This window comes from Fonsecaea nubica (assembly GCF_001646965.1).
Source record: "Fonsecaea nubica strain CBS 269.64 chromosome Unknown Scaff7, whole genome shotgun sequence".
NCBI lineage: Eukaryota > Fungi > Ascomycota > Eurotiomycetes > Chaetothyriales > Herpotrichiellaceae > Fonsecaea > Fonsecaea nubica.
Genome location: NW_019173680.1, coordinates 211,465 through 225,654, shown reverse-complemented (window position 1 = coordinate 225,654; position 14,190 = coordinate 211,465). Strand labels below are relative to the sequence as shown.

Genomic DNA, 14,190 nt, shown 5'->3' with positions numbered 1-14,190 from the left:
AGTGAAGGGGAGGATTGTCGTATTGTTGCTCGCTCTCTCCAGCCGCACCCTGGGTTGATATGCACGCCTTATCATTATAAACACATAGAATCCGGTCCCCTGTCCCAAACCTGGCCTAGAGATACAGCCCATTAAATCCTCGCATACAGTGCATGATCTCTATCTCCTTCAAAACCCTTGTTTAGCAAGCTCCTCCGCAACGGCGAGGTAAAAGGCCACGGCGTTGAATTTCTCCTCGACCAGGCCCACGCGACTGGCCATCTTCTTGAGGCGGTTCGTCCAGTTGATCAGGTCCAGGTGCGTGACGCCGGCCAGGGTGCCCTGGTACTCGCCCCACTTTGCGCTCCTGACGCTGACGAGGCCGTCGTTGGGGCCCTCGAGCATGTCCATCAGGTCGTGGGACAGGCGGAACACGGACAGCAGGTGCGGCGTCGCGCTGGCCCCGTACGACAGGTACTTGACCGACGGGTCGTTGGGGGTGCGCGGGTTGAAGTGCTCGGTCACGTAGCGGGTGGTCAGCTGCGCGAAGGCGCCCGAGTCGATGTTCATGCGGCCCAGGAGCTGGTACAGCCGCGGGAGCAGGTCCGGCCCGATGTCCCGGATCAGCATGTCGGCGGTCGAACTGCCCCGGTGTGGTGTGGCGACGGTGGTCAGGGACCGCACGCGGAAGAGTGATGGTGGAGGACACAGCCGCGAGATCATGTACCGCGCGTCCAGCCCGCCCATGCTGTGCGCGATGATGTTCACTTCCCTCCCCCCACCATCACCACCGTTTCCATCCTCGCCCTTTCCCCCAGTTGCCGCCGGGGGAAGCCTCTTCGCGATCTGGTCCATGAGCACCTCGGCGCGCTCGGCGATCGACGCGGTCCTCGGCACCGTCGTTGTGATGCACTGCACCCCGCGCGCCTGGAACGCCTCCTTGATCCCGCGCCAGTAACTGATCCCGGGCAACAGATCCCCCGCGAGCCGCAGTTCGTCGAACCCCATCAGCCCGTGGGCCAGCACGATCGGATACTTGGGCGTCAGGTAGTGGGCGCGGAGGCAGGCGTAGTCGCTGACGATGAAGCGGCCAGTGTCGGCGAGCGAGCTGGAACTGTCCGGGTCGTAGGACGGGATGTTCTTGCTTTGTTGGTCGCCGGTTTCGCCATGGGTGGTGGTGGTATTAGGACCATCGGTGGATAATGATCCTTTGGTAGATGTCGATTCGTGTCGAACTCGGACATGCTCACGAAGGGTCAAGATCTCTGAGACGCGTAGTCGCCTCCCCCTTATGGGGACTCCGGCATGAAGGCGTGAGACCCTCCATGACATGCTACCGTCTCCTCAAAGAAGCCACTCTGATCCCTTGGTGCGCTGGATGGTGAAGTGGATTCCATTGGCTGTTGACTTTCTGTCAAAGGTTGGGAAAAGCTGTCCATTTGCCATCGACACCATTTTGAAATCCATGTTTCAACGACATCATTAACTTCGGAGCTGCTTTCCGAAGTCTGGCCGATTGGCTTTTTCGTCACTTCATTCAGCCTCGTGCCTGGTGACGACCTTCAGAGGATGAATTGACGTAGCCCCATCTTCGATATTGTATGTTCACTGAAGTGGTATCTAATACGCCAGATCTGGATTACAGCTATCACCCCCGCGTCTGTATTGCCCAAAGCTCTATCATTCTTTGCGTCTATCCAGCGACATATTAGCCCTTTCCGCTAAACTCACAGGGCTCGACTCATGTCCATCCAGACCGCTCATAGCAGGAATCTTTGGTGAGGATGCCGGGGTTTGGTACTGGCCTAAACAAACCGTGACCAACCCGTTGCTCTTTAGCTTGCTCGACTGATCTCTAGTCTCGCTCTCTTGACTCTCCCGCATTATCTTTCCCGCAGCGTAGGCACATCCGCCATATGCAAAGCGGATCAGAGAATCACCAGTCAGACTACCGATAATGAAAACATGTGGCGCAACCTCGAGATCTTCGTTCGCCTTTTCGCGCAGTGTCTGTGCTGATATCATACCAGCATCACGTAGCGCTTCGGCTTCTTTAGGTATCACTTCCTGCAGAAGGGATGGTGCGAGATACTCCAACGAGCCCCGTCTTCCAACCACATACTCCAAACCACTCACTTGGCGCTGGAATGGTGTTTCCTTCGTGCTGGCGTTCTGAAAAGTGACCGTGGCTGCTAGTCCGTCGTCAGAGACTTGGACATCGACGACTTCAGTGTTCGGCAACCCCTCGTAGGTCGCGTTCCAATCGCGACTCAAATCGAAGTCGGACATGATTCGACGATATCTCGGGCGTTTGTCCTTGGGCTTTGAAGAAGGGTTCGCGGCAAGTTTCATCCGCCGGTACACGCCTGCATATTCAGGATAAGCTTGCTGGTGGCAAGCACGTAACGGAGATGGTGACGTCGACGGAGCCCATTTGTAAATGTGAATGATCTTTTGGTTTGGTGGGCTCGAGATAATCACATCGGCAGCACTGAAGCCGGAGCCAATGACAAGAAGCGGGTTTGTGGACGGTCCCATCTGTTTGGCACGGAGTTCAACGAGAGGACAGAGTAGCGGTCGTGGTTGGATGAGCTCGCTGAAAATTCCAGACGCGAGGACGAGATTCTTGCACAGAATATTATGCGATGCGATATAGAAACCATTGCCCCGACGAGAAACCCCCCGGACTTGCTCTCCGTTATGGATCGAGTCGGCGATGCCCACATGGAAGGGATATTCAGCAAGATAGTCGGCCACAGCATGGCGGGATGGCCTGATATAGACGGGCATTGGCCGACCATTTCGTCTTTGGTAGTGTTCATCAAAGCCGTAGCCGGGAAGCGAAATCATTCCCGCATAACTAAGAGTTCCAATATCCCAACTTGCGTGGACAGGATTCTCTACCCATTGCCCGCCTGTGCTGTGAGTTTGTCCAATAACCATATGAGCAACCGCTCGCGAAGGCTCGTAAGCCCATCGAATGCACGTCTTTTTCTCCGCGTCATCGGTTTCTCCCAGAGGTCTCACTAATGTGTCCAGTAACACGTTCACCGGCAGGGCCTGCGTTGAGTAGGAGAACCGCGAACCAGCGAAATGCTCCGTCAGGTGATCGAAGTCGATATCGAGGAGATCATGGCCCAGCCGAAGCAGTTTCTCGTGGAGGATGGCATCCGGATGCGGGCTAGATTCATCGTAGTATGGGATGTGTCCATGGAGGATGTACGAGAGAATCAGGGAGGAGGGCCCGTTTCCTATAGAGGGCGCAAGAGGTACAGAGTCAGTCTGGTTTCCCCTCTATCCACCTTTGGTGCCGAGAGATGAGAGCATCGGTGATGGAGCGAGCAGCACTTACCAACAATGACGGTGTCAACCTTTTGAGGCTCGCCATGAGCCATTGAAAATCTCGTCCCCTTGAGGATTCTGGCATTGTCCTAGGGGCGATGGTAAATCCGTATGAATGAACTTTTTTTCTTCACTTTGTCGATAATCGCGGAGGAGGGGCACTTCGGTTGATTCTAACGGGAGAAACAGGGGAGAGAATCTGACCGGCGGGGTGGGCTCTGGGCGGGTAATGGGGTGGGGGGGGGGGGGGTGCCCCAATTGGAACTCAGAATAGCCCCAAAAGGTTCCTAAAAGGTGGGCAGGTCTCGCTAGGTTCGGAGCAGCTCGCCACCTGCATGGTGTGTGGGTTTAACTAATCTGAGTACCTAGTATCGCAACTTCAACTTGAGGTCTCGAACCCTCGGTCAGCTGAAAGATTTCCACATCTGGCAATCATTTACTACACAAGATGGATACCTGTTGCGATGGCTTCTTCTGTCCTTCGCTGAAATCGACTGGGACCATCCCACTAGGTCGATCAGATCATCCTATGTCAGGAGACACTGCTGCGGACAAGCAGGAATCGTGGAGGCTTAGAGCTTCCACACAGGTGTTCTCTTTTCAAAGAAGGCATTGATACCTTCCCTGGCATCCGCAGATCTTGCATGAAGCGCCATGAGCCTGCCAGTCCATGCCACGGCATCTTCGTAGCCATCTCCTCCGGAAGTAGAGGAAGCCCCAGACAGTCCCAACTGCGTCCAATATCCCCATTTGCCCAGCGCCTGTGGCTGTGCCGCCGTCTTCTCTGATAACTGACTAACTATTTGGGCTACCCGCATCTCTAGAGCTGCCTCATCTGGACACACCTCAACTACCCCTCCTGGGAGCTGATCGGCTCGGACTGGCTCGGCCAGGGCCAGCATCCGGTACGTAAACGTATGTCCCAGTCTGCGCGAGACGGCTGTGGACGGAGATGTGCATGGCAACCCTAACGATGCTCCAGGCAGGCGAAATTGAGTTGAAGCACATGCCAGTGGGAGATCCGTTGTTAGAGCCAACTGGGCCCCTGCAGCTGTCGCCAGGCCTTGGATAACCCCAATCACTGGGGCCGGAGAGCGCCTGATCAAGGACATGACTTCGGCGCAGAGGGCGAATGTCTCCTTTACTTCGTCGTGGCTCAGATTTCGTAGCTCGCCCAGGTCGTGGCCTGATGAAAAGACAGAACCCTCAGTTCGTAGCACGATAACATTGGGTAGTCCCTGTCGATGCTCTTGCCAGCGTTCGATGTCCAGGAGCCATCCATGTTCCTTTGCAGCTTCGGAATTCTCGGCTTTTGCTGCCGTCTCTAAGTCCTCCAGTATTCCCGGTTTGAAGGGAGGAAGTATTCTCACCCGGCCGTCAACAGGTGATCTGTTGTATGCGTGCAGTTGATCACGTAAATCCCGCAGGACTGCGAGAGAAAGCGCATTTCGACGCTTTCCATTCTTGATCGCCAGATAAGCAGCGCGATTTGGCAAGGCTGGCCAAGTCATGTTGAAAGAATTTCCTTATTGGTGGGTTGAGTACGTTTTCAAATGTGTTATGTGCTCTCAACAGTTGATTTATTCCTGCTCCTCTGTGGAGGCGCGCCAATGCAAGCTCACCCGTTCTCGAATATCGCTCTCCGGCAGTGGGGCACAAATCACGGGGGCATTTCCGATCCGAGGTCGTTCCTTGAATATGTCGGTGTCATTTCATCGCATGACGAGGCTACCATTTCGTCGATCCATGACATCTGTGCCTCGTCGACGGTATGTACCATTCTCCACCGGCTTGTTCTTATCATTGATGAAGGGCTTTCGTGGCCAAGATCGTGCAATATCGATTCGTGATCTCGGGGCCCAGATCTCCAGGAACAGAAATATGAGATAGTCGATGACAACGCAGAGGCAGAATAGCTTCCCAGCCCATATACCACATCCATAATATCGTTTTAGTCGGTCGATCAGTGCGTAACCGCGGACACGGGAGGCACTCCAAGGGGCATTTGCATGTTGACCGTAGAACTCTTGTTCAGTAATCGCGCCCGTGATGCCATCATATACTCGTTCCGTCCGTTGGGCAACATCGGTCCAGGAATACATCATCTTGACCTGATCGTGGAAGCGTTCAGTTTTCACCTTGCCCGAGCGCAAGGCAGCTATAGCTTTACCAGTCGCCACAACCAAGTCGTCCTCTTCAGGCTTAGCAAAGGTCGTCATGTGCGCTGGAAGCACCTCAGGTATCCCACCGACTCTGGTACAAACCACGTACAGCCCACAACTCGCGGCCTCCACAATCACGGTCCCAAACGCCTCAGTCAGGCTTGGATGTAAGTAGATATGCCCCTTGACCATCACGTCACGGACTTCTTCATGGCGCACAGGGCCGAGCAATTCGACTTTGTCTTGAAGCATTCGCCTTTCGAGCATCTGTTCTAGATCGATGGCTTTGGGCCCTGAGCCGGCGATGATGAAACGGACATTAGGATGTGCGGCAAGGATTCTTGGAATGGCAGCAATCAAAAGATCGGTTCCTTTGTTGTAGAAGAGTCGGGATATCACCACAATCACAATTGTGTCTCCAGGACCGAGGCGCTGTGGAAGTGGCCTGGGTCTCATATATCCGGTATTGTTGTCGGACTTGGAGACGTATGTCTTGGGTTGGAAGTTTTCGGCAACCACGGCATTCGGTATCACTGACACCATCAACGGGTCAAGAGACGCTCGAAGAACGGTATTTTCCTTGCAGGTATGGCTGACACAGATGACATGGTCAACATCACTTAGGGCGAACTTGAGTAGCTTGTTCGTCAAGATGGAAGCAGCGTCAGCAAATCCAAACAGGGAGTGATCGGTGAAAACGGTGCGTAGGCCCATGGTTCGAGCGTGAAGAATAGCCTCATGACAGAAGCTGCTCAAGCTTCCATGACCATGAACAATCTGGATCTCTTCCCTGATGACGATGTTGCGGAAAATGGGGAAGAACGAGAACACCGTGGGCATGGTTGTTTCTCGGTAGATGACCAGGAAGGGAACGTGGTAGACTTTTAGTCCGTTCGTCAAGTAATGAATCCCCGTGCGGCCATTGTATGCATGTGTGATCACCACGACCTTATGGCCACGATCGATCAGCTTCGAAGATAGCTGGTATATGTGGCTTTCCACACCCCCCGGTTGGGGGAAGAAGAAGTCGCTGACCATCGCAATGTTGTAAGGCATAGTGACCAGGTATATGTCTCATCCGATTTTGCTGAAGCCCCGAGGAAGACATGCCACTTTCGACAATCAGAGCCATCAATGATTTTCGCGATTGCGTCTTGTTTGGCGTATGGATATCGCTGTTGCTCATGGCCGACACGAGATGCAGGCAGAAAAAAGGGGAAATTCGGGGCATCGCAAGCCCGAAGGCGGTGAGGAAATTCTGCCGGCGAAATTTCCAAACTTTCATCGACCAATATTCATGAACCTCCAATTCTCTCATCCCACGCTCGAGACTACACCACGGGAAAGGAGGTTTCCTCCGTCTTCTCTTAGCACATGTCTGGCTTCTATGCACGCTATGTGCCCTCTCCCAAAGGGACTTCCACCATCGCAGATACCACCGAGAAACCTGTGTCGAACGGAGAGAAGCGCAAAAGACATCAAGAAGCCCCGACGCAGGAGAAGAAGCGCAAGAAGCTGAAAACCTCCAAACCGTCAGATCAACAAGATGACACGCCTCCCCTCAACGCTTCAAACAAAGCCAGTGTGGTCACCGAAGACCCTCCAACAGTGACAGCGAGGCGAAGCTTGGACAAAAATCGCCTTACCGAGGGTTCAGAGCCTCCGCCTACTTCAGTGACAGATAAACCCAAGGTCTCGGAGGGACTGCAACACGGCAAATCCCACCTGAAAGATGGGAAAGAAGAAGCACATAATAAGTCAGGAAGCAAGAAGAAGGAAAAACGGCGTAAAACCCACGAACAGCAAGAAGAAGAGGCAGATGTTGCAGCGTATGCACAGAAGCATAGCGCACTGCTCACAAAGTATGAAAAGGCGAGAGAACACGATCAGACAGAAACGAAGATCAACGAGGCACCAGATGAAACGCCCACAGAACTCCATGGACTCGAACCCATACCTCAACCAAAACAGATAGACGTAGTCTCAGAGAAGCCAACCTACTCGATCCTTCCACCTTGGCAAGAGGACCCATTAGTCGTCCCTTTGGATCTAACCTCAACTTTCGAGTCACTCGGAGTTCAAGAGCCCTTGTCGGAAAATTTGAGAAGACAAGGACTACGACATGCATTACCAATACAAGCATCGGTATTGCCATTATTACTTAATGGCCCTGATCATCGTTCAGGCGATCTTTGTGTTTCGGCCGCTACAGGCTCTGGTAAAACTCTCTCATATGTCCTCCCCATTGTGGCCGACTTGAAGGATATCCCAGGTACCAAGCTCAGGGCGGTTATTGTTGTCCCAACACGGGAGCTCGTAAAGCAGGTACGTGATCTGTGCGATGCTTGTGCAGCCGGGACTTCTCTTAAATTTGCGACCGCCGTGGGAAGCAAATCTCTCACCGAGGAGCAAGATCTGCTTATAAAGGAAGACAAGATCTACGACCCCGAGGAATACGAGCGATGGCAACCGAGACCCATCGACTGGACCGATTTTTCTTTATCCAAGCTGGCCCAAAATGTCAGAGATGCGGACCCAATGGAGTGGGTGGGATATGTCACACGCTATAGATCAAAGGTGGATGTGCTGATCACGACGCCCGGTCGGTTAGTCGATCATCTCAAATCTACTGTGGGCTTCACTCTCAATGATGTGAAGTGGCTCGTTGTGGATGAAGCAGACAGATTGCTCAACGAAAGTTACCAGGAATGGATCGCCGTGGTCAAGCCAGCTCTAGAGTCACGGGCGGCTACTCTGACGAGGGACCAGATTCTCCACCACATGAGGATACCAATACCGAAACGAAGTGTCACCAAGATCTTGCTTTCCGCTACCATGACCCGTGACTTGTCTAAGCTCAATGCTCTGGGGCTATGGAACCCGAAACTAATCGTGCTGGGCGGTAATCAAGAAAAGACAAGGATGACAGGGGTCATTAAATCTCCTGAACGTGTTGATGAGTTGGTGCAGAAAGACAACGAAGTTGTCCATCTTCCCGAGACCTTGAAGGAAACCGTGATTCCCGTCACTGACGCTGCCGAGAAGCCATTGTATCTCCTGGAACTTCTACACAATCATATCGCACTACCTCAGAAGCTGCTGAATGCGGACGATGTCGCTGGGATTTCTTCATTACATTCGGGCGTCGAGTCAGACTCCACTTCGACATCAGAATCCAACTCAGAAGATCTGACATCTTCAGAAGACGAGCAGGACTCGAACTCGAACACTGAATCAGACTCACGCGCAGGCTTGACACCTACCAATGTCAGCTCAAAGAAGTACCCAGAAAGCCAGATGACGCCAGCAGTGGCCCGAGCACTGATTTTTACCCGGTCGACCGCCTCAGCTACCAGACTCTCTCGATTATTACAGATCATTGATCCTCTTTTGGCTCCCCGAATTTCTACCCTGACGCGCAGCACTGCCTCGTCTGCCTCATCACGACGGGCCTTGGCTTCATTCCGCAGGTCAAAGATATCAATCTTGATCGCGACAGACCGTGCCTCTCGTGGGCTGGATGTACCGGGTCTTGAGCATGTCATCTCATATGATGTGCCGAACAGTCCTTTGACATATGTGCATCGAGTGGGCCGAACTGCTCGAGCCGGGAGAGCTGGCCATGCATGGACATTCCTTGAACATAGGGAAGCAGCTTGGTTTTGGCGCGAGATCGGGGGTAAAGTCAAGCACGCAACATCGGGAACAGGCATTGATGGCATTTCAATCAAGAGGCAGACTAAGATTTCAAAACTCCATTTGAGCGTTGAGGGAGTAGAGGTCAAAAAGCGATACGAAGCGGCTCTGCAGCAACTAGAGAAAGAAGTGTTGGGCAAGTAATCAGGGGTGAATGTGTCAATCTGTGACATTATCTATATAAGCCCTAGTAACACATTCTATTCGTACTCCTGGAAATCTCCTTCGGATCGACGAATGGGATCAAGGATACGATCTGCCGAAAATTCTTGACGAGTAGAACAACCTCATCGGCGTTTCTCCTCTATCAGGCGGCAGTGTTCCACAACCTCACTTTCGCTTCATCCAGAGCGCCTCTTGACTCTGGTATCTTATCGTGGGAAGGCGAGTGATTTGGATTCGTGCGACAGGAGGTGCATTCGATGAAGCCTTGAAGCCTTGAAGCCTTGGGTGTCATTGCTGTTGGTGTGGAGGGTGAACTACCCAAGTCGCGACTCACTGCGGCGCAACAACCTTGAACATGGACGTCGACCTCTTCACATTCCCTGCCAGATGCTACGCCAAAGACAATTTGCGGAATGCGAGCGATACTGACGCCTGTCTTTCCACTACACCTATTTTTTCCTCCAGGACGATGCCGGAGCTAGCGACTGAAGCGCTTCAGCTCACTCGACCTCTCCTTAGAGCCCAGTCCTGAGAGTTCTAGCAGCGTTTCTTCAACTCACACACACCAGAGATAGTCTCCTCAATACTTTCCTCTCCTTTCCTCCAGCCTCGAAACCAGCAGACACTTCGTCTGAAACATCCAATACTACGTCATATGATAGGCGGACATCGACCAGGGTGCTGATAGGACATCCGGAATGGTCTGTGATTCCCATGACTGCGGACCTGTCAGGATTGTTTCCTGTACAAGAAACGATCGGTATGTTCCCCGTCTCAGTAGAAGACTTGCATGGCTATCGAGAAGCGTGATGATACTAAGAGAGAGCAGCTTCGATCCTTGTGATAGCCCCGATCCATCTTCCTTACCCGCAACATGCTGTGTCGGCAATCATGTCCCCAACATCGGCAACTCAATCTCGTCTCTACCTCCGATGTCAACTTGGATCGCGTCTTCGTCCTCGTCTCGTCTTGGCTGACTCACGTCGCAGGTGGCTGGGTTAACAGGCGAACTCTGGTTGTGGGCTGCTTCCAGACATCATCCACAACGGGAAATCATCCACGAGGCTTTCAGACACTCAGCAGCAGAATGAAGCTACATATCACGAGAGGCAGGACTACCCTGTTGGTATCGGTCACGCGGATGCAGCCATGTACCATGTCGTAACTGCGCTCCAACCACCGACCGTCAATTGTTGACATCCTTCGAACTCACAGCCTAGCTACCCTGCAGACGAGGTGACCGGGTCTCTGATCTTTGTGACTGGCCAACGAGACGCAAGCCATTTGAGACGATCAGTCTAAAAAAGACGGTGACGAGATGGCTCCAGTGTCTGTTTGGGCGATATCCCCGTCACCTCTACCCGTGGTGGGCATCTTCCCAAAGGCCCAGATGGCTGCCAGGTTTGTGGAGTCCCCTGAGTGAAGTCGACAAGTGCCGACAATCTCGATCGTCATCGATCTCAGACTGGGCTGATTAGCAAGATATTGGTCACCTCCCGTCCAAACCGGATCTGGCAGTCGAATTAACGTAAAATCAAACAATTCCTGCGAAGCCTAACTACAAATGCACCAAAGAAAAACGGCCCTCGGAACACAGTCGTGGCCTCTCCGAAGGGCCGCCAACTTTGGCTAACTCTGCAGTGTGTGCAGGCGGTGCTCTTTCGTATATCCACATGGTGACTGGTGGTGACATAGCTAGACTTGCTGAGTTGAGCTTGCATCAAGCCAGGTCACGGACAGCCTCAGTGGGCCAATTTCACTTTCCCCAACATGCGACTTAGTCAATATCGAGTTATTCTGGGAGATCGGGCACGAATCTGACTGGCGGGTGCATCGACCCATTCGTCCTATTGCACGCTTTCAAGGCCTACCGTACCCTGCGACTTGTTCCAAAGAAATGATTCAACACGAAGCCCAGCTGTTGTGACCGACATGGTTGGAGGGTATCAAGCAGGAAGGTCTCGGATGACAGAAGAGGATATTCTAGTAAAGTGAACTGTCCGGGTTTATGCTCCAAGTGGCTGCCATGCAACCGAGTGTCAGCTAATGTAAGACAGACCAAGTCGCTAGGGGCAGCAGGCTTCGTGAAGCATGTCGATGCTCCTGGACCCCAGCCAGCAGGTTTTATTGCAGACTGTATTAGGCCCCATCAAGTACGGACAGGATTCGGCCAAGTACCATGTCCCATCTACTCAACAGGTTCTTCTTCACCTAGCGAGGGCACTTTTCCACTTCTTGAAATCACAACTTACTGAATAGGGAGAAAGCTTCGTGTCATTGCAAGACAATCAACCATTCTTCCTTTCGGCCTTACATAGTACCGTCCTTCTCCGACCTCGCTCCAAGAGGTTTCGACGAGCAAGCATCCAACCAACCAACCAGCCAGCCAACAAGATGAGAGGCTAGCAGAGGTAACCAAGTCGCTGTCTTGTCATTTACTGGCTGGCTATCACATTCAATTGTCAGCAACAGATGCTTTCCCTTGGTCATGTACTTCCCTGACGCAGACCTCGATTCTCGAGCCTGGGCCTCTCATCTATCTAAGAGTAGCACCATCCTTATGAGCTTGGTACGAAATGCTCTTTTTGGTGTATGGCGTGCCATCGTTTTGGCGAATGCTGCTTTTCGAAGTAAAGAACTGTGGGCCTCTATACAATATCTCTTGTCCGTGTGTTCACTGCCGACTCTTCGCAACATCATACACTTTGAAGCCCTGCACGAAAGAGACATCCATGTTAAGAGCTGCTATGTGAAGCAACAAAATTGTCCTCATGGTCCAGTTTCTGCGCACATACCTATTTCCCTGAAACGGCGTTGGCTCATGTATATACACATTCTGTTGAATACTCCGGCTGGACCTTCTCAACAGGATCGTGCACGACATGGTAGAGATCGGCTATAAATCGTGGAAAATTGACGAAATTCCTCAGTAGAGTATTTCATTCCACTGTATTGAGGATGTGGAAGGTGGTATCAATATTATTTTTGTAATGGCGACAAAACGTAGGATTGGAATCCCTATGCACACACCACAGACGACGGGGTCTATCATGAAACTCAGAGGCCAAAACTCAGAGGCCAATGTTGAATTCCCCAGATGTTCAGTCACATATCTTGATCTCGAACGAGACTGCCCTTGTCATCGCTTGCTGCAAGACGAAATTCACAAGAGAAAGAGCAGCCTTGGTAAATGACGGAATCAAATTCATCAAGACGCTCCCGTGAACCTTTTTGGCCATGATGCATTTGAAGGTTTTTCCACCTCAATGTTCGAGTCAATGGGCCCTTCGTCGATTCGAAACTACCTCTTTCCCTGCTCGCCGTTCATCTTTGCAGTCACCCGGCTGTAAATCGCTCTTCCTGTGCAACGAATCCAGCTCTACCTCGACGGACACGAAGTCTCAGCTGCACCCAGTACCCATCGATTTAATCCCTGCCGTCTTCTCCCGCTCCACCCATGACTGGCGCTTTTACTTCCCACCTTGGGTATCGGCATTACCTGAAACACAAAGAGCTATGCCCAGAAAGAGAGAAGATAACTTTTGCGAGAGTTTGAACGGGTCAGACGAAGACTCGTCTCAGCCAACCCTCTCCAGATATCACTTCAACGAAACTTCCGAAGAATATCCTGGCCCAAACAAACACTTGTCAGATTGAGGCTTTCGTGCGTCAGCGATACCTCAAAATCCAAATTCTTAGATCCCCTGGACCAGCCAGCAATTCTCATCTCGCATCTTCCCGTGGATCCATCATTCCACGTTCGTCCATCGTGTGGCGGACTCGGGCTGCAACGCCCCTCTGGGAACTCGGTACGCCGTTCGAGACGGATGTCCCACGGACGACCCAACAAGTTTTTGACAAGAGCCCGAATACCGCATTCCCTGCCATCGCAGTCAAGGATGTAGCGCTCATTCTGTGAGATGGCTCGGAAAGGTTTCAAAACATGTTCAAACAACACCAGGAAGGAAATAGTGAATAAATGGCCGGCTGTGTGAGGAAGGCTGAAGTCTTAGGGGCTACGCGTTTCCTCAAGAGGTTGTGAAGAACCCGACTATCATTGGAGCCCACAATCAGGCAAAGCGGCCGGATTGATCCTTCGATCACAACATGGAGGAGAGAATGAGTGCAGAACTGTAACCTCTACACGAACTCAGAGGGATTGCATGTAACCGACAATTACATTGACGCCCGGTGCTCATTTACAGTGCAAGGAGCTATTCAAATGAGACCGTCCACCGCAGTCACCCTGCCACGCTTGCCCAAACCGACTCCACTGACACCATGGTGGATCTTGGAGAGCGTCCAGGCGAAATCTCAGGTCATCAGCTTGTTCGGGTGAGTGAGTTGCGAGATTCAAAGGATGCTCCACAGAAACGTCGTCCCGTGGACCATTACCTCATCTGCTGCGCAAGCATGGCTGACTATCCGGCCTCATTTCAGCATTGAATCTTCTTGCGGTATGTATTATCCGAGACGCAGGACCTGCCCCAGCAGAGGTTGAATCAACTCTACTTCCGAGTTGTGGTCATGAGCGAATACGAGCAGCTCCACGCCCTCTTCGACCAGGAAAGCGCCGTCTATCTACTCGTACGAAAGAGAAGGCTGAAGGATTACAGCATGATTAGTGGCTTCAGCCATCGCCCGCGCGACTGATGTCGTCGGGCGCAGGCGGCTTGGTTTTTTGCTGTGCGATTCCTAATTTCCGGGACTGATCAATGCAATATGAACGAGCCATCCAGTTTAGCGAAGGCGACGTACAGTGCACATTACACGAGCTTCAAAGGACAGAATTCTCCCTCAAGGACTCGGGCTCTTCTGGTGCTTCCTCTAGCAGACCTTGCGTAAT

At 52.3% G+C, this 14,190-nt stretch overlaps 4 protein-coding genes across 4 annotated transcripts; 1 reads left to right on the top strand and 3 right to left on the bottom strand.

The window, feature by feature from the left end:
- Window positions 1-168: 168 nt before the first annotated feature.
- Window positions 169-3,374, bottom strand: AYO20_01698 (hypothetical protein; the record flags this gene model as incomplete). The annotated part of the gene is made up of 3 exons (XM_022640004.1): window positions 169-1,242; window positions 1,711-3,230; window positions 3,332-3,374. 3 exons carry the CDS (start codon window positions 3,372-3,374, stop codon window positions 169-171), a joined length of 2,637 nt encoding a protein of 878 aa, XP_022503959.1.
- Window positions 3,375-3,893: 519 nt separating this feature from the next.
- AYO20_01697 (hypothetical protein) lies at window positions 3,894-4,832 on the bottom strand (the record flags this gene model as incomplete). The annotated part of the gene is made up of 1 exon (XM_022640003.1): window positions 3,894-4,832. The coding sequence occupies one exon, from the start codon at window positions 4,830-4,832 to the stop codon at window positions 3,894-3,896; it is 939 nt and encodes a 312-aa protein (XP_022503958.1).
- A 201-nt stretch (window positions 4,833-5,033) lies between these two features.
- AYO20_01696 (hypothetical protein) lies at window positions 5,034-6,539 on the bottom strand (the record flags this gene model as incomplete). Its single annotated transcript, XM_022640002.1, has 1 exon — window positions 5,034-6,539. The coding sequence occupies one exon, from the start codon at window positions 6,537-6,539 to the stop codon at window positions 5,034-5,036; it is 1,506 nt and encodes a 501-aa protein (XP_022503957.1).
- A 318-nt stretch (window positions 6,540-6,857) lies between these two features.
- Window positions 6,858-9,323, top strand: AYO20_01695 (hypothetical protein; the record flags this gene model as incomplete). Its single annotated transcript, XM_022640001.1, has 1 exon — window positions 6,858-9,323. One exon carries the CDS (start codon window positions 6,858-6,860, stop codon window positions 9,321-9,323), a length of 2,466 nt encoding a protein of 821 aa, XP_022503956.1.
- Between the last annotated feature and the right edge of the window lie 4,867 nt (window positions 9,324-14,190).